The sequence below is a fragment of the Camelina sativa genome, chromosome 15 (genome assembly GCF_030686135.1).
Source record: "Camelina sativa cultivar CO46 ecotype springtype chromosome 15, ASM3068613v1".
In the NCBI taxonomy this organism is placed as follows: domain Eukaryota; kingdom Viridiplantae; phylum Streptophyta; class Magnoliopsida; order Brassicales; family Brassicaceae; genus Camelina; species Camelina sativa.
In genome coordinates this window covers 13,368,966-13,395,017 of record NC_141894.1, presented here as the reverse complement: position 1 = coordinate 13,395,017, position 26,052 = coordinate 13,368,966, and the positions used below count along the sequence as shown (strand labels likewise).

At 34.2% G+C, this 26,052-nt stretch overlaps 1 protein-coding gene, 1 non-coding gene and 2 pseudogenes across 3 annotated transcripts; 2 read left to right on the top strand and 2 right to left on the bottom strand.

The window, feature by feature from the left end:
* Nucleotides 1–436: 436 nt before the first annotated feature.
* Nucleotides 437–3,064, top strand: LOC109129099 (putative F-box protein At3g22940; annotated as a pseudogene).
* Nucleotides 3,065–8,830: 5,766 nt separating this feature from the next.
* LOC109129273 (bidirectional sugar transporter SWEET6-like) lies at nucleotides 8,831–10,095 on the top strand (annotated as a pseudogene). Its single transcript, XR_015581643.1, has 4 exons — nucleotides 8,831–8,883; nucleotides 9,062–9,441; nucleotides 9,533–9,652; nucleotides 9,745–10,095. The product of XR_015581643.1 is annotated as a bidirectional sugar transporter SWEET6-like (transcript).
* Nucleotides 10,096–13,802: 3,707 nt separating this feature from the next.
* LOC147926587 (small nucleolar RNA R71) lies at nucleotides 13,803–13,909 on the bottom strand. The gene has a single exon (XR_015583190.1). It is a non-coding gene; the product is annotated as a small nucleolar RNA R71 (small nucleolar RNA).
* An 8,369-nt stretch (nucleotides 13,910–22,278) lies between these two features.
* Nucleotides 22,279–25,822, bottom strand: LOC104746748 (VAN3-binding protein). The gene is given in 7 exon segments (XM_087486969.1): nucleotides 22,279–22,899; nucleotides 23,274–23,331; nucleotides 23,681–23,730; nucleotides 23,842–24,090; nucleotides 24,192–24,637; nucleotides 24,815–24,903; nucleotides 25,361–25,822. Coding segments are annotated over 7 exon segments (1,431 nt in total). The 5' UTR covers nucleotides 25,685–25,822; the 3' UTR covers nucleotides 22,279–22,684.
* Nucleotides 25,823–26,052: the final 230 nt, after the last annotated feature.

The window sequence follows — 26,052 nt, the reverse complement described above, 5'->3', positions numbered from 1 at the left end:
TGACCCGAACAACAATCCTAGATACTAGTGTTGTATGTTTCGTTGGAGATTGAATCAATGGCACAGTAGGGAGCTAGGATCGATGCCCTGCAGGGCCAGCTTGGGGTCCGTTTGGGCGGCTAGCAGTGAGGCTAGTGGGGTCCACGGGACGGATTGTTACACATATACAGTTCAAAACTTGAAATAGGTGTTTGGGATCTTGACCCAGACATTAAACCAGAATTGATTTAGAATTTGGTGGTGAAGTAGGAGAACTAAACCAAAGAAAAGAGTTTTTTGGAAAAACCCAGAGGGAAGAGAAGATAAATGATGGTGAGTTACTGTTCAATGAAAGGGAACCAGATATGAGACCAAATTTAATTATCCAATAAATATGACTACGATGGAATCTAAGAGATCTTCACGGGGAAGCTGACCAAAGAGCTTACAGCGAAGGATGGAGACCAGTGGCGTATACACCGAGAAAAAACAACAAAGGCTCGATAGAGAAGGTACATTGGAGGTGATAGTTGCTGGGAACGATGGTGGAGAAGGTGAGTACAAGTTCGTTTGTAAGAGCTGTCGATTTATTTGGTGGGCCTGTATTTGGTTTTGTTTGGTTAGGCCCAATATTAAAACATAAAGATAATAGCTTTTAAGAATAAGAATAATGGAAGGACATGTGTCAGTTATATAATAAGCCAGATGTCATGTTATTATGAGAAGTTGAGAAAAACCTTCTCTTATTATATAAAACTCCATTATATTAAAAATTGTACAGTAAAACATTAAAAATATTACAAAAATATTATCAACGACCTGTCCAGCTATTTTTATTAACAGAGTAACTGTCAATAAAACCTGTCCAGCTATATAACCCGTCCTGAGATATTTTAACTCACACTATATCATCTTAATTTTTAATATTTATTGTGTATCTACGGTATGATATTTATCATATTTAACTTTTTAAAAGTTTTAAATATTTTTCATATTTAATCTTTTAAAAAACTTTAAAATAAAGAACCGGAATAAACCAAATAAACTTTTTAAAAGTTTGAATGCCTGATGAATCAAGCTTTCTACTCTTTTGTATTCATAATCATTTTGGTCTCTTATATAGTACTGTATGACTCTAAACCATTGCCTAATTTTTTTAGACGATGTGGGATATTGTACTCGTATTTTTTATTCATCTATTGAGTAATATATGTCCGTTTTTAAAAATTTGAATTACATCATATGTAGGAAAAAATAATAATTTTTATTAACTAAATATATTATAGAATAATTAAAGATAATTTAAATATAAATTAAAATAAAAATGAAAGGGAATCATATATTTATGTTTGAATGAGGTACAAAGATTTTCTTATTTTTAAAAATCCTACCTATAATTAATTTTGAAGTTTTGGTAACTAATATTAAATTCAATGCATTAAATGTAAAAACTTTCCAAAAGTATTTTTGAGCAAAAACTGCTGCAAAAATACTAGTATAGATATACACAAATGCATTCCTTATTAATTAAGTGCATTTTCAGACAAATTCCTCTGCACGTTTCTTTGAAGGAGTTTTATGTAATGAAAGGTCCATGCATGATACTATCTTTTTTTAAGCAAAGAAACCACATGTATATGTAAAAAAAAAAACACACACACACAAACGTTTAGCCTAGTTTTAAAGTAATACGTACTAATGCAAATTTCGATTATAGCCAGGGTTATATGTATATTTATTCATTCACAGCCGCAAGTCGAAACAAGAATATAACTCTCAGAAGAAAAAAAAAAAAGAAAAAATGTGATGTAACAATTTCTCATCTTCCAGAGGATTTGTTTATGTACATTGTTTAAAGAGTTCCCTTGAAGTATACGAGATCAGTGAGACTGACTTGCAAAAAGTGGGACAATTTGTTCAAAAATCGGAGCTTCATGCGCATTTGTGAAGATGCAACAACAACAACAAGGGAAGGGGAGTGTCGGATGATCGTGTTGATGGATTACACTCTTTATTTAATGAGCATATAAAGTCGTGGTGAATGGAGGAGATGCATTGATAGAGCAGAAAGGTAAACTTATTTGCCTAAACGATCGACGACGATTTAGATCATCAAATCAAGATATCTCAAGTCTTTTACTGTAAGGGTTTATTGTCATGCATCTTGGAAGACAAAAAGTTTAGGCTTGTTGTTTGGAATCCCTATTGGAGACAAATGAGGTAGATCGAACCTATATTTTTTTCCCGATGGATCTGACAGGTACATGTACGCTCTTGGATACGACAACAAGAGCCGCTGCCATAAAATCTTGATGTTTATAGATAAATAGTGGACGACTCTTAATGTCACTACTCCACACTGACGTATAAATCATGGTAAGAGTGGCGTGTCCCTCAGGGGAAACACTTATTGGGTGTGCTACAAAAAGGAAATATAATCAAACAGCTTACTCGCTGATCACTTAATCTGTTTTGATTTTACAAGTGAGAGATTTGGGCTATGGAAGAATCCATACCCCAAATCTTGACTCTATCTGCCATTTGGAGCTATGGAAGAATGCAACCTGACTCTATCTTGTGTTAGAGAAGAGAAGCTTGTGGCTTTGTTTTGCTACAAGTATAATGTTGAGGTTTGGATTACGACTAAGATCGAGGCCAAAAACGTGTTGTGGACTAGGTTCTTGACACTAAATGTGGAGAATGTGTGTGCTGAGATTCCGAGTGCACTTACAAAAGGGAGTTACTCATTGATCATGAGGCGAAGAAAGTTGCTATGTTTTTTGATAAAATGTTGAATCGCGAGGACACGATTCACATCATTGGGAGATGATGGATACGTTAAACAAGTGGGTCTTGGAGAACCTAACGTCAAAAATTGTTGTCCACTTGTGTGCTCTTACATGTTCCAAGTTTAGTTCAAATCAAGCAATCTCCAGGATACCAAAGGAAACAACAAAGTAACCTAGAGAATCGTCGATGTGATCAAAACATATCGATACTTGTTACATATGAAGAAGAGCCAATCAAGCTTCCAATGAAGTTTCCATATGCAGGAGCCATCAATAAGAGGAAACGAGATGATTAGTCTCACAATTTACAAAGCCGAACTTTATGTCTTTTATTTACTTTCTTCTCTTTGAACCTGGCCACCAGAGAATTAAGAAATTCACTTGAACTTCATTTACGTTTTAGAATGATACTCTCCAAATATGCAATATAGGTCGTCTCTCTGGTCGTCATCCTCCGTCGTTACATCCCAACAGTGCCGTGCTTAGAGTAGAGGAGGCTTAGGGCGAGCATATGAGTTTAATCTTTTTATAAATATGTGGCCTTTGTTTTTGTGTGGCTGTGGGCATTTTCCCTTTTTTGCCCAAGGGTAAGCACGACAATGATCCCAACTCTCATCGTATTTGCTTTGCTTCTCTTTTTTTCATCTTCAGCCGCTGCTTCTTATAACAGTTTTGGTATAAACCCGCATATAAACTCTTTAACATTTTTCGATCTATATGGCATATATAGTCTTATTCTTTTATTTTTAAAGTATGAATTGAATTCGAAACAAAATGTTTTCTGCTTAAGATATGAAGAATGAAAAAGTAAAAAAAAAAACATCTTCGTTGTTCTTCTTGCCTATTTACTAGAGAGTGATTTAACTTTGCTGTTAAACCACGTCGAGGTTGTACCGGTGAGCAAGGAGACAGATGAGTCGAGTTTACCGGGTCAGATCATAGATCAGAAATCAAAGTGTGGGACGTGTGAGTGTAAAGCAGTTTTATTACGTTCCGATTCAACCATGTCAGATTACGCCATTGGAGTATTTCCCGGAAGCTTGGCGCTGTAAGTGTGGCAACAAACTCTGAATGCCCTAAAAACAAAACAAAGAGCTTCATGACCTAACTTAGTTCTTAAACAATTAGTGAACTTTTTTATAATATTTTTATGCAATGCAACAATTGTTAGTTGAATCTCCTCATGTTTCGTTTTTCTCACTAATCCTAATTGAAGATGCAGATTCTGGATGTTTCATTTTTCTCACTAATCCTAATTAAAGATGCAATTCTGGAACAACTCGTTGTAGGGAACACGAAGCTGCATCGGATCACAGACACTTGTGTTGATGACAAGGATGAGTGAGCTGATGTGTCAAACCATGAGTGGATGGATGAAAACTCAAGAACTATTGGCGTATTTATGAGTATGTAAGAAAGCAATGTTGGATGTGAAGATTCAAGAAATATTATTCACATCAACAAAGTAAAAGAGAAAAACTAGAAGAACTAGTTCTAGAACCTGCATCTAGGTTTAAGGACTATCCTTGTAAAAGATCCTAAACATAGATGCATATTCCAGAACTTCTTTCCTATGTTGATGTGAAGAATATTTCTTGAATTTTCACATCCAACATTGCCTTCTTGCTTTCTCACAAATATGACAATAGTCTTTGACTTGTCATCCATCCGCTCATGCTTCGACACATCAGCTCACACATTCATGTCAGCAACACATGCGTCTGTGATCCAATGCAGCTTTCTATTCCACACATCGAACTGTTCTAGAATATGCATCTTCACTAATCATTATTTTCCAATAATCTGATCAATTTTTTTTTTATAAGATTTTTAAGAACAAGATGAAGAATTATAATGATTTTTGTTAGTGTCAATCTATGTGCATATGGTCCAGATTTAAATTTGGTAGAATGCTAGTATGTTATATTAACAAATTTCTCTTTATAAATAGTTGGCTTTGAGGCTTCTTTTGTTGTTATAAGTTTTAATATGATCATAGCTGTTTTAACAAAAAGAAAAATGTGATAAAACTTACTTTTTTTTGCTTTTGATTTTCTTATTTTAAAATATTTAATTTCTTGTTAATTTTCATTTTAAAATGAGTTAAATTCAAAATTGATTTCATTCTAGATATGTAGTTTCGTTAGTATAGTAAAACCGTTGTAGTCTTATGTTCCAAGTATGGTGCAAACCAAGCAATTCTTGAAAGAGTATGCAGACTTTTTACATTCATTATATAACTTATAGGTTGTTTGTTCATTCATGTTTCGTAGTTGAGAACTTAGACTGAAAACATTAGAAACTTGCATATTATCATAATTCAGCATTAAAATGATTTTTTGGTTAGTGTCAATTTATGTTGGGAAATCAACAATCAATTTTACACAAGTTAACTCTCAAATAATTTTGGTTGATCCAATGTAACGAGAGAACTAAATTAAATTAAACGTGTGAAAACAAAATTCACAGGACAATGTCACAAAGTAGAACACATTCGAAGTTAGCCTCGTCTTTATACTAAGCAAGGCCCATTGTCACAAAGTTATACAAATATTTAAATTAAATGTACATCGTTAAGTTTATGAAAATTAAAAACGTTTTTGTTTTAATACACTACTAGATTCAGACCCGCACGTACGTGCAGGATTGATTTCAAAAGCTAAGTTTGCTATTAAATTTATAATATATTACATATGTGTGGAGTTATGTTTGTAAACATATTTTTTTTAGCAATGTTAACATTCATATAACCGAACTCATACCAATTAAGTACTCGATTTGTTTATAATTTGGTTTAGACTAAAAAAGTGATCAGTTTTGTCTTTTATTATACGTAAAGATAACTACATTAAAAAAAAAACAATAAGAGAAAGACGGTACATCTATTTCAGGACAGAAAATAGTAAAACAAAAGTGGTATATCACGTCCCAGATATGATTTTTCATCTCATAACTGTGGTTTTAATAATAATCTACACATTTCATATTATATATTTTAGTTTATCAGATAAGGAAATAAGTAAGTGTTTTGGATCCTCACGTTTGTGAGGGTTTTATTTGTAAATACATTTAGTTGTATAGGATCTATAACATAAAATTATATTAGTTTGCTATAAATGTGTGAGAATGAAATAATAATCCTTTCACCATAGAATTTATTATAATCGTAGCAGTTATGATATTAATCCACTAAAACTATTCTTAACTGTTAAAAATTGTTTTTTTTTTCCACTTACGAACCAAGATCCACAAAATTTCAGCATTGTAAATATTTTGAATTAATATTTTGAAAATCGATAATATTTCAATTTTTTGAGATACTGATGGATCTAAAATCCAAAATTTATATAAAGAATATACTACTTTATTAAATAGTAAATTGTGGTTAGATTATATATTACAAATATAATAACTGTTTTCATAATTGAAAAAAATAATAATTAATAATTCACTTTTTTTGTTTTTGATCTATTTATTATAATCAGAATTAATTAGTATTTTTGTTAAACTTTTTTATGAAATAAAAGATAAATGATGATTTTTTATTGAACATATTAAATTAGATGGTCGTTTTTGGAAATAACAAATAATATACCATCAAATTAAATAAGTTTAGATATATAGAGTATCGATTTTAATAATCTGATATGTTGCGGAAACTTTTAAAAATGATTTCAAAAATATTGGGTATAAAACTTTTGATATTCTAGGAGTCGATTTTTGTTTTCCTTCATTCATTATACACTTGGTAAAATAAAAAACAAAAAATGTGATTTATATATTAATAAACGTGTGGATGGATACACTAATTTTCTATACAACATGTTGTTTGCCTGTTGAAAAATCAAAATACAATAAAATTAATCACAAGTTCTTTGATTTTACTACTTCATGTTTTAACCTACATGCTTTCTTCTTCGCACTACTAATCTCACAAAAAAAGACGGACATCTTTGTGTGTGTTTGATGACTGCAGCCAAGCTATTATAAAATGATTTTCATAGTTTCTTCTTGTGTGATCCTTGTCTTAGGATGAGTTGGAATTGTACATAATTTTCAGGTTTAGTAGTCATTTATTCTCTGTATGAACATAAAGATTTATTAACATGAAATTAATAGACAATTTTGTTTTGAAAAAAAAAGAGACAGTTTCGTAGGCTTCTCGACTATGTTGACCTTTGACCCTGCATAAACACAACCAAATTATTAGCTAATTTAAAAAACATTAAAAATTAACAACAATTAGAATCTTAATGTTTATGTGTATTACATACCTATGAGTTTGATTCCCAAGTCCAAATTATTGAACCAAAGTTTGCCATCTACAAAAACAAAGCACACAAATTAATATTACACAAAAATCACCTTAAAACAAAATCATCAAAAAAAGTTATCATGATATTGAGAAGAGCGGAAGAGTGGTGTAATCAATTTATAAATTTATAAATTTATAAACTCTTTCAATCAAAGGGTGTGTTATGCAAAATAAAGAGCAAAATTAGCATAATATAAAATCTACCAAGTCAACAAACTAAGTAATATTCAAAAATAAATAGATCAAAGTACATATTTTTGAAGAGATACTGACACACAAGGTGGAGAAACAACTGTCTCCATGCTCCATTCCTCCATTAGCTAAAATCAAGAATAAAAAAACTCAAAATTAGATTCTACTTCAATTAGCAAATAGAACAAAAATATATATGCTATCGAAATTGAAGACCAAAAAAGGATAATCTAGGATTTACACACAAATATTTCGTTATACATATAGGAAAATGGTATGACATAAGATATCTGTTCGTATTTTTCATTTGTTGTTAAGATATTTTTTGCCCAAAATATTGTATAAATTTCCTAATTGTTCGTCCACAAACTTCACTACTATAAATTTGTCCATAATTCCGTAATTATTGTTTTAATTCATAAAAGTAATTTTAATTTTTTTTGAACAAATTTAAAAAACTAACGTTATTTATTTCCATTTTTGAAAATCCAATATTTGTTTTCTTTAATTAACCACATTATTTATGTTAACAAATGAGTTACCCAATTAAATATTTATCATTATATTAAAATTAAATATTTGTTTCCAGAAATATCTCAAAATATATTAGAAAATTAAATATATTTACATATATGTAATTTTGAATTTAAGAGTCAGATTTTTATGGCAACAAATTTAAATAATTTCCGTAAATATTAGGCAACTATTATTATTTTTAATTCAATTTCCATAAAAATTAGATAGTTATTATCTTGTTGATTGCGCTTTTGTAGTATAATAATTTCAATTTCCATAAACATTAGAAAATTTCACCCGATTTTTTAGTGTTATATCATTAAATTTTGGTTCGACCAATATACCTAATGTTAGTCTGTTTGGCTTCCTATTAATATCGATCTGTTTGGCTTCAAAGATTATACATATCCTTATTCTGATTTCAGTGGCATTTCATTGTAATAATGTCTAATTCTATGTATTTTTATTAAAAATGCTTCCGTTTTAATAGTATAGATTTATATATCAACTCTTTTTAGTCAGAGTTATTTCGATACTTCCTTTGTAATGGGTAGAAAATATGTTATATTTCTTTTCAGAAGGTACAAAATCATGACAGTAAAACAAAACTTTTAGTCAAAGATTTTTCTAATTAATACTTTAAGAGGGTGTTAATAAATCATGTCAAAGGAGAGAATAATATTCAAACTTTTTGTAGCCACCAAACTAAATAATTTACTAGCTAATAAATACGGGTTGCCTTCCCTGTGCCCGATCATCTTCTTTTCTCCTTCTTCATCATCCCTCAAATTCATCTTCTTTTCTCCTTCTCCATCATCCCTCAAATTCATCTTCTTTTCTCCTTCTTCATCATCCCTCATATTCATCTTATTTTTTCTTCAACATCCTCTGTTACATGCATCCAATATGGTTCCTTCAGAGTTGAACCTCATTCGGGAGATTGTAGGGATAATAGGTTAGTTCTGACTCACAAATTCTTAACAATTCTGTCTCTCATTTTCTGTTGTCTACTGAATTTTTTTTTGTTTTTTTACTTGGAATGATCCAGCTTGCAGGAAACGTCTGTGCTCTCAGTCTATTCTTGTCCCCTACGTAAGTTTTAGCTTTATTAAAACTATAATCTTCTTAAATCTTGAATTCTTTCCGATTGCTTTATTAAAAAAAAAAATATATATATATATATTCTCTTAGAGAAGTTTTTTTTCCAAACTTATGTCTTTTGTTTTCGTTATAAATATTTTTCATATTATAACTATCTGATTTCCTTCAGGCCGACATTTGTTGGGATAGTGAAAAAGAAATCCGTGGAAGAATACTCCCCAATGCCATACTTGGCAGCTTTGATGAATTATTTGGTTCGTATGCTTTATGCCCTTCCTATGGTGCACCCTGATAGTGCATTGCTCGCTTTGCTCAGTGGTATAGGGATCGTCACAAATATTGTTTTCCTAGTTATTTTTTTCATGTTCTGTGGCTGCAAAAAGAAACGGCTGGTTATAACCGCTATTTTAGCTGTTGAACTCGCTTTTGTAGCTGTCCTTGCTTCAACGGCACTGACTCTCCAACACTCAACGTCCCAGAGGACATTGAGTGTTGGAATAGTCTCTTGTATCTTTAACACATTAATGTATGTCTCCTCTATCTATTATGGTAAGCGAGTTTTGAATTCACTTCTGACCAAATTATTTTATGCGTTTTAATTTGAACTAATCAATTTTTTATTTTATTTTTGGTTTTGTAGAAAATGGTGATAGAAACTAAAAGTGTGGAATTCATGCCATTTTGTCTGTCTCTAGCTGGTTTACTTAATGCTTCCGCTTGGACGGCTTACGGATTTCTTCCGTTCGACCCGTACATGGCAGTGAAGTTCTTGTTTTCCCAAAATTATGATCAATAAATTTTTATATGTTTGTACACAACTGATTTTCTGTAATGATATCTTTTTTCTTGTAGATACCAAACGGAATAGGCTGCGCACTTGGATTGGTCCAGTTGATCCTATACGGTGTTTACTACAAGTCGACCAAAAAACTGATGGCGGAAAGGCAGTGTTTGATTGGGGTGTAAGACCTCTCATCTCTTAAAAGTTGGGCTTCTTCGTTGGGTTTTAGGCTTTATCACGTTTCGAATAAATGCTTCATTGGGTTTTATGTTTGATTATTATTAAGAAGATATCAGGATTAGGAGCTAGTGTATATCTCTTCCATGGTTTTTAGATTTGAATTCCCCAGTTCACGTTTGAGATCCCAAAATGACATTCTGCTGTACAAACTATTTAATCATACTAATATTGATTTGGAAGTACGTTTTTAATTTAACCTAAAAAAGTGTAAATAATCAAGTAAATAATCACATCAAAATTAATGCCATTAGGATTAAAAATCGTAAGGTTAATAACCTGATGAAACTAATAGCATCTAATTTGTTTGGGTTCAATGGATTTCGGACTTACTGATGTTACAAAAGCGTCAATTGTGAATCCATATGCGATTATTGTGAATATACCTATTGGAGAACATGGTTCTGGTGAAAGCACTCATGCTATTTCACTAAGCTGCTATGAACATTTTAAGCTGGTATTATTAAAGTGAAAGCTAGTTGCATACTTTGTTAGATCTCAAAGCATGTTTAATCTCACTGAAATTAAATAAATTTACATGAGTTTGTAATGTTTGATGAAGCAAATCAATGGATGGCAAGTTCACGTTCTTACATATATCTTATATAATATGAGAAGGTTTTTCTCAACTTTTGCTAAGGAGATGATACTTGGCATTTATCTATCTAACACCTGTCTTATTTTGTTGTTTGGACTTAATTAACTAAATTCATATGTATTTTGGACCTAAGTAACTACTGGCCAATAAAACAAAACAAAATAAAACCTCTCAACATTTCCTTTTTTCTTTCTTCAATAAAAACAATTTGTAGGCCTTTGCTGATCTAAAACCACCATTTATCTTTTTGTGTTTTCATCCTAGGAAAAATTGATGATACTTTATTTCGAAATGATACATATGGGTTTGAATCTTATGTATGATTCAGGGGCATAAACAGATTCTAAATTATGTGAAACTTGATTTATGGGTTTCAATCTTATAAATGATTCATGGGCAAGAAAGGATTCTAGATTATGTTAGATTGTGGGATGTTTATGTGTTCTCAAAAATTCTCTTATCAATTCATAAATTTTTGGCTCAAATTTTAAATTTTGGGTTTCCATTCCTTCTTAGTTTCTGGCCTTTAGTCTTATATAATTTAATGGTGGGATGTTTTCCGTAAGCAATTATCAAATTGCTTACTCATTTATTCCTCATTAGATCTTACCAATTCTTTTTCCATAAAAGTAGAATTCATTCTGTTTTCCATAAAATTAGAATTCAATCCCTAATTACTCTTCTTTTAACACAAATATTCAGTCATTATTATTTAATCTCAGTCGTTAGGTTCCTATGAAGAATTATATTATTTTTATAAATCTTTCAAAATTTTAATAGGTATTCTTGAATAATTTTTAAAATCTTTTGCATGTTATCATTGTTCGCATTAATTCTACGAAGAAAAAAATTATGTGAAAATGTTTGACAAATTTATTTATTCATTACAGTGTTTATGTATGTCTTTCCTACTCTGCATGGGCCGGTCCGACAATTTTGGATGTCATACGACAATGTTTTTTAAAAAACTCTTTTTATTATTGTAAATAAATTTATAAAAATAGTAATATAAAAATTATTTCCATATAGTAGTTCGTTTGCTTGCTCACATTTTTCTTTGTCTTTTCAATGTTTTCATGTCCATTTAAACATTTATACAAAAATAAATATCATATTGCCTAATAACTCATATGGAAACTTTTTATTAGATTTATTTTATAAATTTGAAAAAGAAAACTAGAAGTTTAAGTTTTATATAAGGAAACAATATATTATGCATGTAGATATATCTAATATACGGATGACATTTTATTAGGTTTATGTAAAAACCTATTTCATCTTTTGAATTGTTGGTAAATGAGGATTAGATTAATGTTATTTAAACTTGTTGTTCCTACATAAAAGACCTAAAACTTTTTGATGTGTCTGTATTTTATAGGGTTTTAATTGTAGTTTTTAGGATTATTTTGAGTCTTTTACTAGGTCCAAGTGTGCTTTTAGAGTCCTTTTAGTCCTTTGTGAGTCTTTACAGGTTCTAGGTGACTTTGGAAGGAATCTGAGCGTTTTGGGGGTGAATATATGCATCTGGAGCTAAATTGGTTGAAGACTGATCGAGCTAGTCAGCAGATGGAGTGAGAACAGAAAAACGTTCTGGATCGACTGATCCTTTCGAGATCGACCAGTCCCCGTACCCGACTCAAGTTTTCCTTATTTGTTTTAAACCGACTTTTAGGGTTTTATTTTGATATTTAAGTTAGAGGCACGGCCTCCAGAGACATAAGCTTTATTTTTCTGAGACTATTTTGTATTGAGAGCAAAGGGAGAAGATCTCTAATCCTTCTTGACACTTTGGAGAAGATTTCTAAACCCTATTTTCTATTCTTTTGCAATTCAATTATGTTTTCTTCATCTTTGATTTGCTGTTTCTGTTTCTCCATGTCTGAGTAGTTTATCTATTGGGTTTCGGGTTTCAAAGGGGAATTATGATTTTCTAAACATAGGTTGTTAGACTTGGGGATTAATCTATTGAGTTCTTCATCTATTGTTGTTCTTAATGCTTAAGCTAGATTGATCACCTAGATTAAGATCTTAGGTTTAATTCATCGGGGCACCAAAAGTGTTGTTGAGTTGCTTGAAAAGAACATAGGTGAGCAAGGTGATCCTTAGCCAACGAAAGTTGAAGTTAAGGCACCTTGTGAACAGATCAAACTTGAACTTGTTATTGCTTGCTTGTTTTGCTAGATCCAAACGACGGTTTAGGGTTTAGTGAATTCATTGCATAGATAGTTAATGCTGCGAAAGTAGGTTAGCTTTACAACTGTGATTTGAGTTCTAGAACGGTGTCTAATGCTATCCCAATCCATCATCTAATTTCGTGAATCTGACCCCTAACTGATTCCATGCACCCAATGATTTCCTTTTTGATTTAGAAACAACTTATTTACTTTCTGTTTTTGATTAGTTACTTTATTCACAAAACTTCCTCTTTTGTCTTAGCTATATTTAATCTACATAATTTCATAGTGTAATTGTTTGGTCCCTGTGGATTCGATCCTGAAGTGTTACAACGATACCACTAGATCGTGGTGGAGTACACATTAGGTTTTAATTGACCTGTTGATCAATTTGGCGCCGTTGCCGGGGACCAAAACGATTGCCTTTGAGATTCTAGATTTAAATTTAGTCTAAGATTTATTCTTTTTATTTACTAATTAGTTCTTGTGTTCTTTCTCTTGTGTTTTAGGTGCATGCAAACAAGAAGCCACAAGCCTACTGATTTGCGTAATCTGCAGAAACGAAGAGTTAGCCTTACTTGAACGAGAAAACAGGAAAGCAAAAGCTAAAGCTGAAAAGATGGAGGATGGACAGAATCCAGATGGTCATCAGCCTAACCCTCAAGAGGTCAATATTCCGCCTCCTCCTCCTGTTCCACAATGTCAGGCTCCACGAGAGCAGAATGCGGCTGAGCTAAACCCACCAGCACGGCGAACTACTTTGAGGGATGAAGATGCTCACAACAGGCTATTTGCGAATCGGTCTGCGATTCAACCTCCTGCTCCTGCGAGACAAGATTATGAGATCAAGCATAGCCTGATCAATTTGGTCCAGAACCGTGTGTTTAATGGATTAGCCTCAGAGAGCCCACTAGACCATATTGAAGCTTTTGAGAGATTGGCTAGTACGACAAGGTCTAATGGAGTTCCATATGACTACCTCATGTTGACTTTGTTCCAATTCTCTTTAGGAGATAAGGCTTTGAGATGGCTAAACCTCTTGGACCGAGGATCACTAACCACTTGGGCACAATGTAGAGCACAGTTTCTGAATCACTTCTACACTAAGTCACGATCAACTATGTTAAGGAGCAAGATCACTACCTTCTCACAAGGTGGTGCAGAGTCTTTTTGTGAGGCGTGGGAGAGATTCAAGGAGTATATGAGGGACTGTCCTCATCATGGCTTTTCACAAGAGAACCTTATGAATATCTTCTATGGAGGAATTGACCAGAAGTACCAGATGGCACTCGATACTGCCAGCAGAGGAGAATTTTCTACAAACACTGCCGCTGAAGCAAACCTCTTGATCGAAAACCTTGCAGCGAGTAACAGCAATCATAGCCATGAGTATGATCGTTCTGTGCGTGTTGTTAGCTCCGTGAATATAGATGTTATTAAGAGTCTCACTGCGAAGGTAGACCTTCTTTTGAAGAGAGATCAGCAAGCTGTCAACATGTGCGACGGGCAGACGGGTGCGTATCAGCAAGTTGGAGTAAATTCAGGTTTTGAGGGGACAGAGGAGCTGAACTATGTAGGAGGACAAGGGAACTATCAGACTCATGGGTTTAATCAAAATTATAGAAATCATCCTCATCTCTCCTACAGAAGCACCAACGTTGAGAATCCTCAGGATCAGGTGTATCCTCTGTATAATCAACAAGGTAACTTCTCGCAAGGATTTCATAACAAAGGTGCTGGATTTAGTAGCTCAAATGTCCAAGGATACCAAGCCCCATCTACAACTCCACAAGATAACAAACTTGAATTGATGATGCAAGCACTGTTGGAGGGCCATAAGAAAAGTTCTGCTGAGATTAATGTCAAGATTGATAGCATGTTCAATGATTTGAATGGGAAATTTGAGAGGTTGAGTTCACGTGTTGATTCCATTGATAAGAGAGTCTCTGCTATTTCTTCTAGCTCTAAGAACAAAGAGTCATGCAATGCTATAACACTCCATGGTGGGATTGAAGATGGGCTGAGTTGTGTTGTGATCAACTCATGTTTGGCTTCTGCAGAGACGGGATCGGTCAATCCTGTGACTAGACCAGCCGATCCCATATATTTTGATAATTCGAGTTTGATCCCCAGAGAAGTTGGATCGACCGATCCCCCTTATAGATCGACCGATCCCGTCGATGACGCATAACCAGTTTCAAAAAGTCTCAGATCAAGCGCTCCACGTCCAGACCAGTCGGTCCCTGTTGCAGGTATGGGAAAACCCAGCTCAGTTGTTCCTAATGCAGATACCAAGGAATCGATTCTTGTGGAACCAAAGCCCTATAGACCACAAATTCCTTTTCCAAGAAGACATGAGAAGAAACCTCTTGATGAAAAGAAGTATGGTCGGTACAAAGAAGCTATAAGTGAGTTCATCGCTGACATTCCCTTTACAGAGGCAGTAAAGCATATATCTTTGTTTAAGAAGGTTTACAATGATGTTGTGGTTGAAGAAAAGGATTTGGTGGATGTTAAGACGTTTTTGGCTAGAGAGAAGAGCATTCATACTCCATCTTTGAAAAGACTACCCAAGTTAGATGATCCAGGAAGATTTGTTGTTTCATGCTCCATCCTAGGAGTGAACTTTGAGGATTCCCTTTGTGACACTGGATCCAGTGTGAACGTGATGTCTAAGGCTGTTGCAGAGAGGTTGGGGATTGATGATATGAAGGCTTCTAAGGTCTCTCTTAAGTTTGCAAATGCTGTCACCACGACTCCACAAGGCTTCATTAGTAATTTAGATGTTCAAGTTGGGAGTTGTTTGGTTGCTATAGATTTTCATGTTGTGGAAATGAGCGGGGGTTCTGTTATGCCTTTGATTCTTGGGCGACCTTTCCTAGCAACAGTAGGAGCAGTTGTTGACTTGCCTAATAAGAGGATCACTTTCTCTAACATTGATGATAAAGTCTTCTACAACGCAATCACTGCAAATGAAGCTGTACGACATGGCTCTTGTCTAGTCGTAGAACATGAGAAGATGGTGGATGTCATGACAATGGGAGAGAATGGTGATAAGAATGAGCTCAACGAAGTCCTGGATGGAGACACTCATTCTTCTGAGAAAAGGTCTAAGAGGGTTAAGAAGAGAGATAAGCCGAAGATAGAGAGAGTAATACCAGATCTTCACATAACCTTGGTACCCCAGAAATATGTTAAAGACACCATTGAGTACAAGGTGAAGTGCAAAGGAATATCTCGGCCTTTCTCTAAAGTGAAAGCCATCCTTACTCCGGAGTTTAAAGAAAAAGGCCAAGAAGCAATGGATGGTATGCTGAAAAAAACTTTGGAGCTTAAGTTGACAAATTGGAGAGCTTGTTCTGATATGAGTTCTCATCCTCCTATCACTTGACACCTGAAACCACGGTCAAGCTATAGACCTTAAACAAGCGCTTATGGGAGGCAACCCATGGGATTTGTGCTGGTTTACCCTTTTCTTTTTATTTGTCTTAGGATTTTGGTTTTGTTTTTAGTATTTATTACGGTGAAATTACGTCTGGTGTTAAGTGTTTTCAGGAATAGGTTCCAAACGCAGAAGATGCGAATTTTTTTTTTTTTTTTTGTTCCAGGAGCTTTGGATCAATCGATCCTCCTTAAAGATCGACCGATCCCGTTGGTTTGCTGTGGGTATCTCCAAGTTCAATAATGTTGCAGATCGGTCGATCCAACCCTGAGATTGGTCGATTCCATCACCACCCTTGCCAACACCACTCCAGCACCAGATGCGAGATCACCGGTTTTTGTTTCTTTTCCTTTCTTTTTCTTTTTCAATTTTCTTATTTTCTTTGTCGGATTCATTCTTTTCTTGGCTTTGCTTTCACACCGGGACGGTGTGAAGTAAGTCCGGGGGAGGGCTGTCTCCAAGTTACTAATGTCGTTTTCTGTGGTTGTTTCCTTTGATTTTTCTTTTATTTGAGTCAGTTTGTCGAGTCTAAAAAAACAAAAAAAAAACAAAATGGGAAACTATGATCATTCCTAGGAATCTTTTGCTTTGAACTAACACTCTTATGATTACTTTTGTACCTCTGATTTGGAATGAAGCTTGGAATGAACGTGAGCAGTCTCAACACGCCCCAAAAGACACTCGCCAAGGAGAACACTAAGTCGAACCAGAAGTTGTCTCTAGCTTTGACAATGACTAAACCGGACTTAATTTCTTACCTTGGGGCTTGGTATACATTGGACAAGACTCCTCCCTTCAAGCCTCACGAGACATGCAACTCCTCGCAAAGTATGTTTCCCCTCTCTCTTCCCTTCAGTACTCAGTAAAAAAAAAGAGAGAAGAAGAAAGAAGAAAAGGATATAGGTAATAAAAGAAGTGAACCGAGGGTTGTGCGTAAACCCGTGCATCTTTTGGAACTCATGGAAACCTGTCCGCAAGAAAAGAGCAAAGGATTGATAAAAAAAAAAAAAATGATACCCTAGAAAATTAGGGAGAAATCAATCCTTTGGAAGTGAGAAAAGAGAGAGGAAAGGGAGCATAAGAGGAGGTCTTAGGTGATAAGAGGTTGAAGGAGTCAACAGTTCGATGATCGATACTCCCTTGGTAAGACCGCACCTATTTTACTAATCTGATGTAGAGAGACAACTATGGGGAGACTGAAGGTTCTCTAAGGCTGTGGAGTTCAGAGTAGGGAGTGTTGATCCTAATCATGGGCAGAGTACAAAAAGTAGTTCTCAGTTTGATGTGATGAAGAGTGTAAAGAAGAAGTTCCCAAGAATAATGTGAGTTTCCACTTTCAAACCTTTTCTCTGTTCTTGAGTTTCTGTCCGTTCTTGCTTGAGGACAAGCAAAGATTCAAGTCGGGGGGAATTGATGTGTCTGTATTTTATAGGGTTTTAATTGTAGTTTTTAGGATTGTTTTGAGTCTTTTCCTAGGTCCAAGTGTGCTTTTAGAGTCCTTTTAGTCCTTTGTGAGTCTTTACAGGTTCTAGGTGACTTTGGAAGGAATCTGAGCGTTTTGGGGGTGAATATATGCATCTGGAGCTAAATTGGTTGAAGACTGATCGAGCTAGTCAGCAGATGGAGTGAGAGCAGAAAAACGTTCCGGATCGACTGATCCTTTCGAGATCGACCAGTCCCCATACCCGACTCAAGTTTTCGTTATTTGTTTTAAACCGACTTTTAGGGTTTTATTTTGATATTTAAGTTAGAGGCACGGCCTCCAGAGACATAAGCTTTATTTTTCTGAGACTATTTTGTACTGAGAGCAAAGGGAGAAGATCTCTAATCCTTCTTGACACTTTGGAGAAGATTTCTAAACCCTATTTTCTATTCTTTTGCAATTCAATTATGTTTTCTTCATCTTTGATTTGCTGTTTCTGTTTCTCCATGTCTGAGTAGTTTATCTATTGGGTTTCGGGTTTCAAAGGGGAATTATGATTTTCTAAACATAGGTTGTTAGACTTGGGGATTAATCTATTGAGTTCTTCATCTATTGTTGTTCTTAATGCTTAAGCTAGATTGATCACCTAGATTAAGATCTTAGGTTTAATTCATCGGGGTACCAAAAGTGTTGTTGATTTGCTTGAAAAGAACATAGGTGAGCAAGGTGATCCTTAGCCAACGAAAGTTGAAGTTAAGGCACCTTGTGAACAGATCAAACTTGAACTTGTTATTGCTTGCTTGTTTTGCTAGATCCAAACGACGGTTTAGGGTTTAGTGAATTCATTGCATAGATAGTTAATGCTGCGAAAGTAGGTTAGCTTTACAACTGTGATTTGAGTTCTAGAACGGTGTTTAATGCTATCCCAACCATCATCTAATTTCGTGAATCTGACCCCTAACTGATTCCCTGCACCCAATGATTTCCTTTTTGATTTAGAAACAACTTATTTACTTTCTGTTTTTGATTAGTTACTTTATTCACAAAACTTCCTCTTTTGTCTTAGCTATATTTAATCTACATAATTTCATAGTGTAATTGTTTGGTCCCTGTGGATTCGATCCTGAAGTGTTACAACGATACCACTAGATCGTGGTGGAGTACACATTAGGTTTTAATTGACATGTTGATCACTTTTGGTCTAAAATATGCCCCAGAAAAATTGATGCCCTATCCTTGGCTTCACTTGCTTGGCCTATGGGTCGGGCCTTGAACCATGTTTTATTTTTACTTTAGGTTGTCGTTTCTGTTGGTTGTGTTAATATTACTACATCATGAAAAAAATGAACTATCATGATTTAATAAGTTAAACATGTTAGGTTTTGTTCATTTCTTATATTTTAGAATCTCTATTATTTTTCTTTTCTTTTAGGCATTCATGTGGTAAAGCAGACTAAAACTTCTTCTTATTGGACGATGCATATGAGTCTTTCCATTGTAAATTTAGTTTCTTATTAGTCTTCATCTTTAAGAAAAAACGTATTTTAAACTATTATAAAAAAGGAAAATTGTAAGTTACCATCATCATATGTTTAAAAAACAATGTTGTTAAGCTTGTAATGTGTTTTTATCTCATGGTATGATATGAGTTGCAAATTTCTATATTATATCTGATTAATTTGACTTCTATAGTGAGTAGTATATGCTAATTGTATATTCGTATCATATATTTTTAGGAATCTTAGTATCAAATAGCGCATTTTTAAAAATACTCATTTTCCTATGTCACTTTTTAATAATACTCTTTCATGTTGTTTATTTTCAAAAGTACCCAGTTTCTATGTATAAAATGACTAAATTTTAAACTTCAAATACTAAACCCTACCCCATTAAAACTATTTTCTAAATGTAAAATAGAGAACTCTTACCTTAAAAAAATATTAAAATTAGTTTAACGTATTTTAATTTGTGTAAAAGATGACAAAAATGGAAATATTCAAAAAATAGAGTATTTTTGAAAAGGGGTATCTCAAAAAAGATATTTATAACAAATTCTCATGTTAGAAAGAAGTTCCAAAAATTTTCTACATTAAAAAAATAATATTATATGATGAGAAATTCAATGGGTTTCTCACCAATGCACATGCTTTATGTATGGAAAATCTAAAGAGAAAAAAAAACCATAAACACTCTTTTGAAATACTCTAATACTTATACTACATATAAAATGAAAACTCAAGTAACATCAAACAAATGAACCAGAAAAAAATTAATATGACCAATATATTTTTAAAATCACAAAAATAATAAATAAATAAAAAACTAATAATCTTCAAATTACTAAAATTGAACAACAATGTAAGATAAATTCGTGCGTAGCACGGGATGACTTCTAGTTTTTAATATGAGAAAGTAAAAATTAACCAAAAAATAAACAAAACATATGATAAATATAAGCAAAATATTAAGTAAAATACTTTACATAGGTGTTTTCATAACACATAAAATACTCTCATAATGTCATACCATCTTTTTTTATTGTCAAATTAAGATTTTGTTAGCAATTCACCTTCATGAATCAGTTCAACCAAAAGAGTAAGAATCATCAGACACCTCAATACCACTGAATCTTGATCTCATATTCTTATAAGTTTATTGCCATGTATTACAAAAAAAAATGATCGAACTTCTACCGCATATATCTTATGAAAATGGTAGGAAACAAGGATTCTCTTCCATTTTTCTACGATTTTTCTACAAATTATCTAGTAAAAAAATCATAAACGGTAAGAATTTTGTAAAAATTTCCTATGAAAAGAGATCATAAGAAGTTTGTAGGTAATATCGTAGGAATCGAGAATGGCAAATATGACCATTTTTCTTCGAAAATATTCTTAGGAAACAATTCCCTTCAATTTTCATAGCAATTATCTCTTTCACATTTTCCTACTATATAATTTTCGTATATTTTTCTACCAACTGTTTTAATTAATATGCATACATATTAAATAATTATTATCTTGCGGTGTACCGCGTGTTAGTTCATAGTCATGTATGCTAGATCCATCAATTAATAGTTAATTTTTAAGTTATAAACAAAAACAATATTTTTGAAATAAAATTCTCATTTTTGCCAGAACATTTCATAACATCGGTCATTCACCACCGTCAAACGCCTGCTTCAACGACGCACCGAAGGATTTTTTTTTGGTGAGGGGCACAATTTGAATTCTCCAATTCACGTTTGAGATCCCAAAATTACGTTCTACTGTACAAACTATTAATCATACTAATATTGATTTGGAAATACGTTTTTAATTTAACCTTTAAAAGTGTAAATAGTTACATCAAAATGCCATTAGTATTAAAAACCACAAGGTTAAATAACACGATGAAACTAATAGTATTTGATATGTTTGGGTTCCATGGGTTTCGTACTTACTGATGTTACAGTAGCGTTAATCACTCAATTGTGAATCCATATGCGATTATTGTGAGCATATCTATTAAATGACATGGTTCCGGTGGAATCACTCATGCTATCTCACTAAGCTGGTATGAACATTTTAAGCTGGTATTATTAAAATGAATACATGATTGGAAGAATGTGATGTTCAATTTCAAACATAAGACAAAAACAAGATCTGCTAAAGGTCAGCTCTTGCGTGTGATTATGCCTTTGCTGTCTGGTCAGCTCTTGCTAAAGGTCTGCTAAAAGCACAATACATTACCGACTGGTCTATTCTACTTGAACATATATCAAATCCTCACATCCCACTTGTGGAGGGGTTCTTTATTCGGTATGTTTTTCAAGCTGTCACATACACGATTTAGAGGGAAAAAAATGGGCGTCGCCATGGTGATACGCCAAAGCATGCATCAGCATTGATAGAGTGGCTTGATCGACAAGTCAAAGATCAACTTTTAGCCATTGGACAATTAGGCGATTGGCGTTACGATGAGGTGTTTCTGCTTTGGTTACAATCTTGTTGCTAGGGTGATGGTTTACTAGCTCTCAATAATTTGTATTTTCAAACAAAGTTGCACAAGTTGTAAAACAGTTTATTTTTCTTTTGAATATAATTTAACATTAGATTCAAAAAAAAAAAAAAAAAAAAAAAAAAAAAAAAAAAAAATCAGCATTTTGATGTTCCCAATATATGTGGGGAAAATGGACCCATCAGATTACCACTTTTATATATATATATATAAACTTTATAAACTTTTAAAAAATTACAAACACCAAAGAGTTGTTGAACCAGCCTACCTGAGACGGAGCCGGATATCCGGTATTTTTTAGGGTATCCGGATCCGGCTCCATATCCGCCGGATACGTGAAACAGATATCCGAATTCGGCTTCAAGATGATCGGATATCCGGTCACCGGTTATCCGCTCAAATATATAATAACTGCCGGATATCCGGATCCGGTATAAACCAACAATGTTTTAAAATTTAAACTTTTTATTCTTCTGAAATAAAACTAATAGGCCCTATAAAGCCCATCTGTTGAAGCTCGGAGGCCCATAGAATTTTTGTAGAGGAGAGAGTGTATATTTATAAGGGAATAAAGTAGGAGAGATGTGAGTTAGAGCCGATGTGGGACAAAATAATTAGAGAAAGGAGTTTGAAAGATCCCACATCGCCCACTTGACCAAATATGACCTCTCGAGCGTGACTATATATACCCGATTATACACAGGATTCTTCGCAAGTCTCTCTCGTTCAGCATTTTCTAATTATTTAATTATTAAAAGTTCGATGATAGATATGTGTTACAGTATAAAACTTAAAATAAACAAAATAAATAAATATAAAACGGATACGGATATCCGGGTTTGTTTTTTTGTGATATCCGGATTCGGATCCGGTTTTAGCGGATTTCATATTTTGGTATCCGGATCCGGATCCGGTCCTACCGGATATCCGGTTTTCCGGAGCGGATACCACCGGATACCGGATCGGATCCCGGATACCGGATATTAGGTCTCAGGGCTAAACCAGCCACCCTTAGAGGGTCCATTTCATCCTATATAATATATACCTTTACCAAAAGACATTACTCTGAAAAGCACCCTTAACTTTCTCCAAGTTCTCTAATTTGGCCCCTTAACTCTTAAAACTACTACTCCTCCCTTCATATCCTATATCTGTTATTCCTCTCGGCAGCCACAGCAAGAAGCCTTGAGACACCTTGTGTCCACATTTCATACTCTCTCTGGCTCTTGCACTCAAATTCTACAATCCCTCTCGGAACTGTCTTTAACCCAAAGTATCTCAAATCCTCTCCTCCTTCTAGCAAATGGCGGCCTGGCCAAGCCGGAATGTTTTTTATCACATCAATCACAACATCTGAAATAATTTAGAAGAAGAAAAAAAAGGTTAGGCAAATAAAATGTAACATAGAGTCTTGATATTCACATTTCAAAAGAAAGACAACAAGAAAAAGAAAAAAAAAGTTAAAGATGGCGTCTCCTTTTGTTCTGATCCTCAGATCACTTTAGTCCCACAAAACCCTTTTGCTTTTCTTTTTCCTTTTCTTCTCAAATCCCCAAATTCAAATTAGACCCACATCAAAGTTTAAATTCTCATACGATTGACAGTATTAGTAGATAGAGACAAAGCTAAAGCTTCCACTTTACTACTATGAGAATATCAAACTAATCCTGTCTTTGAAGTGATTAGAATCTTGAATGATGTTAAAGAGGGATAATACGGACACTTACTTTTATTCTTCTTGGTGAATGTCCCTCCAACATGCTTGCTCTTCATCTTCAATATAACCTTCATGTTCAATAACCAAATCAAAACCATAAGAATGATGCCAAGAAATGATTTTAATCAGAGACTAAAGCAGATCAAATGACTTAAGTGGTTTCTTTATCCTTATGTTCTCTTCTTTTCTTGGTCTATGAGATCTCTTTTTATGTGTTCTTTTGTATTCTTTTAACAAGATCACACTCATGTGGGTGACTTAAAAAGTACTATCCACTGATTCGCCAATAATGCATCTCTCTCTTTAATCTTTTTTTTTTCTCTCTTCAAAGTTCATCAGATCACTGATACCATTGCTCAAAGAAAGAGATACAAAAAAACTCTTCAGTCAGAGACACACGAAAAGAAGAAACCTTACTTGATTTAGCCTGTTTATGTAAACTGAGACTATTTTCCAATGAAGATCACCTGCCATAACCATACCACATTTTTAGTTAGCAAAAAATGATCCAAGAAACAAACCATCACTTGAAACCAAAAGAAGAGACACACTGCTAACTCATAACATAGCGTATTCACCTTTGCGGGTGCGTTTAAGAAGTTGGCAACCTCGAGCGAGCCATTCTCTGTTGCAATGTCCCAAGAAATTATCCTCAACTACAAATTCTCCACTGTGACTGCTGTTCGAGCTGCCAATGCTGCCGTTACCATTACCATTAACATTGCTACAACCTCCAGGATTGATTCCTTTCTCCATTGGAATAACTGATGCAATGTTCCACACCTCCTTCATCGCCCTCGCCTTCAACGTAGCCACTCCTCTCAAAGCTACACCAGAAACACAACAAAATAAGACATTCAGTTTCTAAAAGACATTATTTTACCAAAATGTCAAATGAGCTGGGAACTTATTAAAACTTAGAAAGTACCTGTGGCAGCTCCAGCAGTTAAAGTCATGATATCTCCAGCCGATCGAACATTAACAGCAGAGCTAACAACTGAAGCCAAATGATCCCTCTCAGCTCCCATAACTTCAGCAGCCTCAACACATTGAGCAGCAACAAGTGTTGCAGCAGAAGCCACAGCCATATCCGTTTTAGCCATATTCTCATCTTTCCCTGAGCTGGAAGAAGCAGCAGTTGCAGCAGCGATCGCAGCCACCGCTGCAGCCACACCAGCAACGGATACAGCTGCGTGTATCTGAGCGTTGTGAGCCCTCGTCTCCTCCTTCTTTCTCTCCCTCCGGTCTTTTATCCACCGTCCCACAGTCTTAGACTGTGTAGTTGTTGCAGTGATAGGTCCTGGAGTTGTCCCCGTTGAACGGAACTGAGTGTTGTAGTTGTTTGTAATGTTGTTTGATCGGCAAAATTGCTGCATAAACACAATTAAAACAAATTTTAAGTTATTTCATTCAAAACAAAAGTCTAAATAAGGTAAAATTCTAACGAGAAACCAAATCGAGTAAAGAGGATTGCTTTACATTAAAATACTTCAACAATTTAATACTAGTAATCACAAAAATCAAAGAATGTTTCATCGAAGTAACCAAAAACGAAGATTATATGATCTCTAGGTTAAAGAACCATTGAGAGGACCGCTGCTGTGAGAAAGCCGACCAGATGTTCGTGGCGACACTTCCTGCTGCAAAAGAAACAAAATTAAAGTATCATCTGTAAGAAGAAGAAGACAAAGAAAAGAACAGTGAAATTGTTAGCTTTTTGACTTCAAGAAAACTCCAAACTTTGTGATTATGTAGAGGGCCCATGAAAGCCAGGTGAGTGTTTTAGAGAATCATATCGATTTATTAAGGATGTTATATAATTACAAATCATTACGCATGAAAAAAATTCTCCTATTGTGTTTTAATCATATCGATTCATGATGCTGAAGAAGAAGAAAAATGTGATCTTTAGACTAAAATCGTACTTGACTCACGAAATTGTAATGACCCTTTTGGAAATTTCGATGAGTCTGAGGAAATCAAGAGAATCGAGACAGAACAGAACAGAGAAAAAAACTGTCTTTTTGTCTGTAAATGCTCTGTTTTTTTGTTTTTTTGTTTTTTTATTTAAGAAGAGCGTTATAAAAAAAAACTTACAGACTGAGACAAGATACGATCCATGACCATCTGAGAAGTTTCAGAGCAAGCAAAGGAGAAAGGGTTGCCGGAGACGAAGCCATTCTCCTCCGTCTCGTTCTCGCCGGCGGTGATGGGTTTTTGTTGTTGTTCCTCTTCGAGAATGACTGTGGTGGTTTCGATTGAGGCTTTTGAGAGGAGTTGCTGAGAAGGAGTGAGGGCTTTAGAGACTTCGTGAGCTGAGACGCTCCAAGAGCGAGATAGAAACTCCATCGGCTCTAACGGTGTCTCCGGTGGTCGGGAAACTGGGTCGGACCGCCATGGAGCAAACACTGGTTTTTCCATTTTTACTGAGAGAGAGAGAGAGAGGTGGAAGACAAAGATGTGAATGGGTTGCAGTGTGTGATAAGTGACAACGAGAGAGAGAGAGAGAGAGAGAGAGAGAGAGAGAGTTATGTATATCACTCAGTGCTTTCAATTTTTTCTTCTGCTTCAATGCTTTACTCTCTCTTAAAAAGATACAATCTGATAGTAGTTAATTAAAGGTGAACTTAAAGGATTTTAAAGTTAATTAATGAAACTAAAGGATTTTAAAGTTAATTAATGAAATTAAAGGATTTTAAAGTTAATTAATGAAATTAAAGGATTTTAAAGTTAATTAATGAAATTAAAGGATTTTAAAGTTAAATAAGGGGTTTAAAGTTAATTTTGCT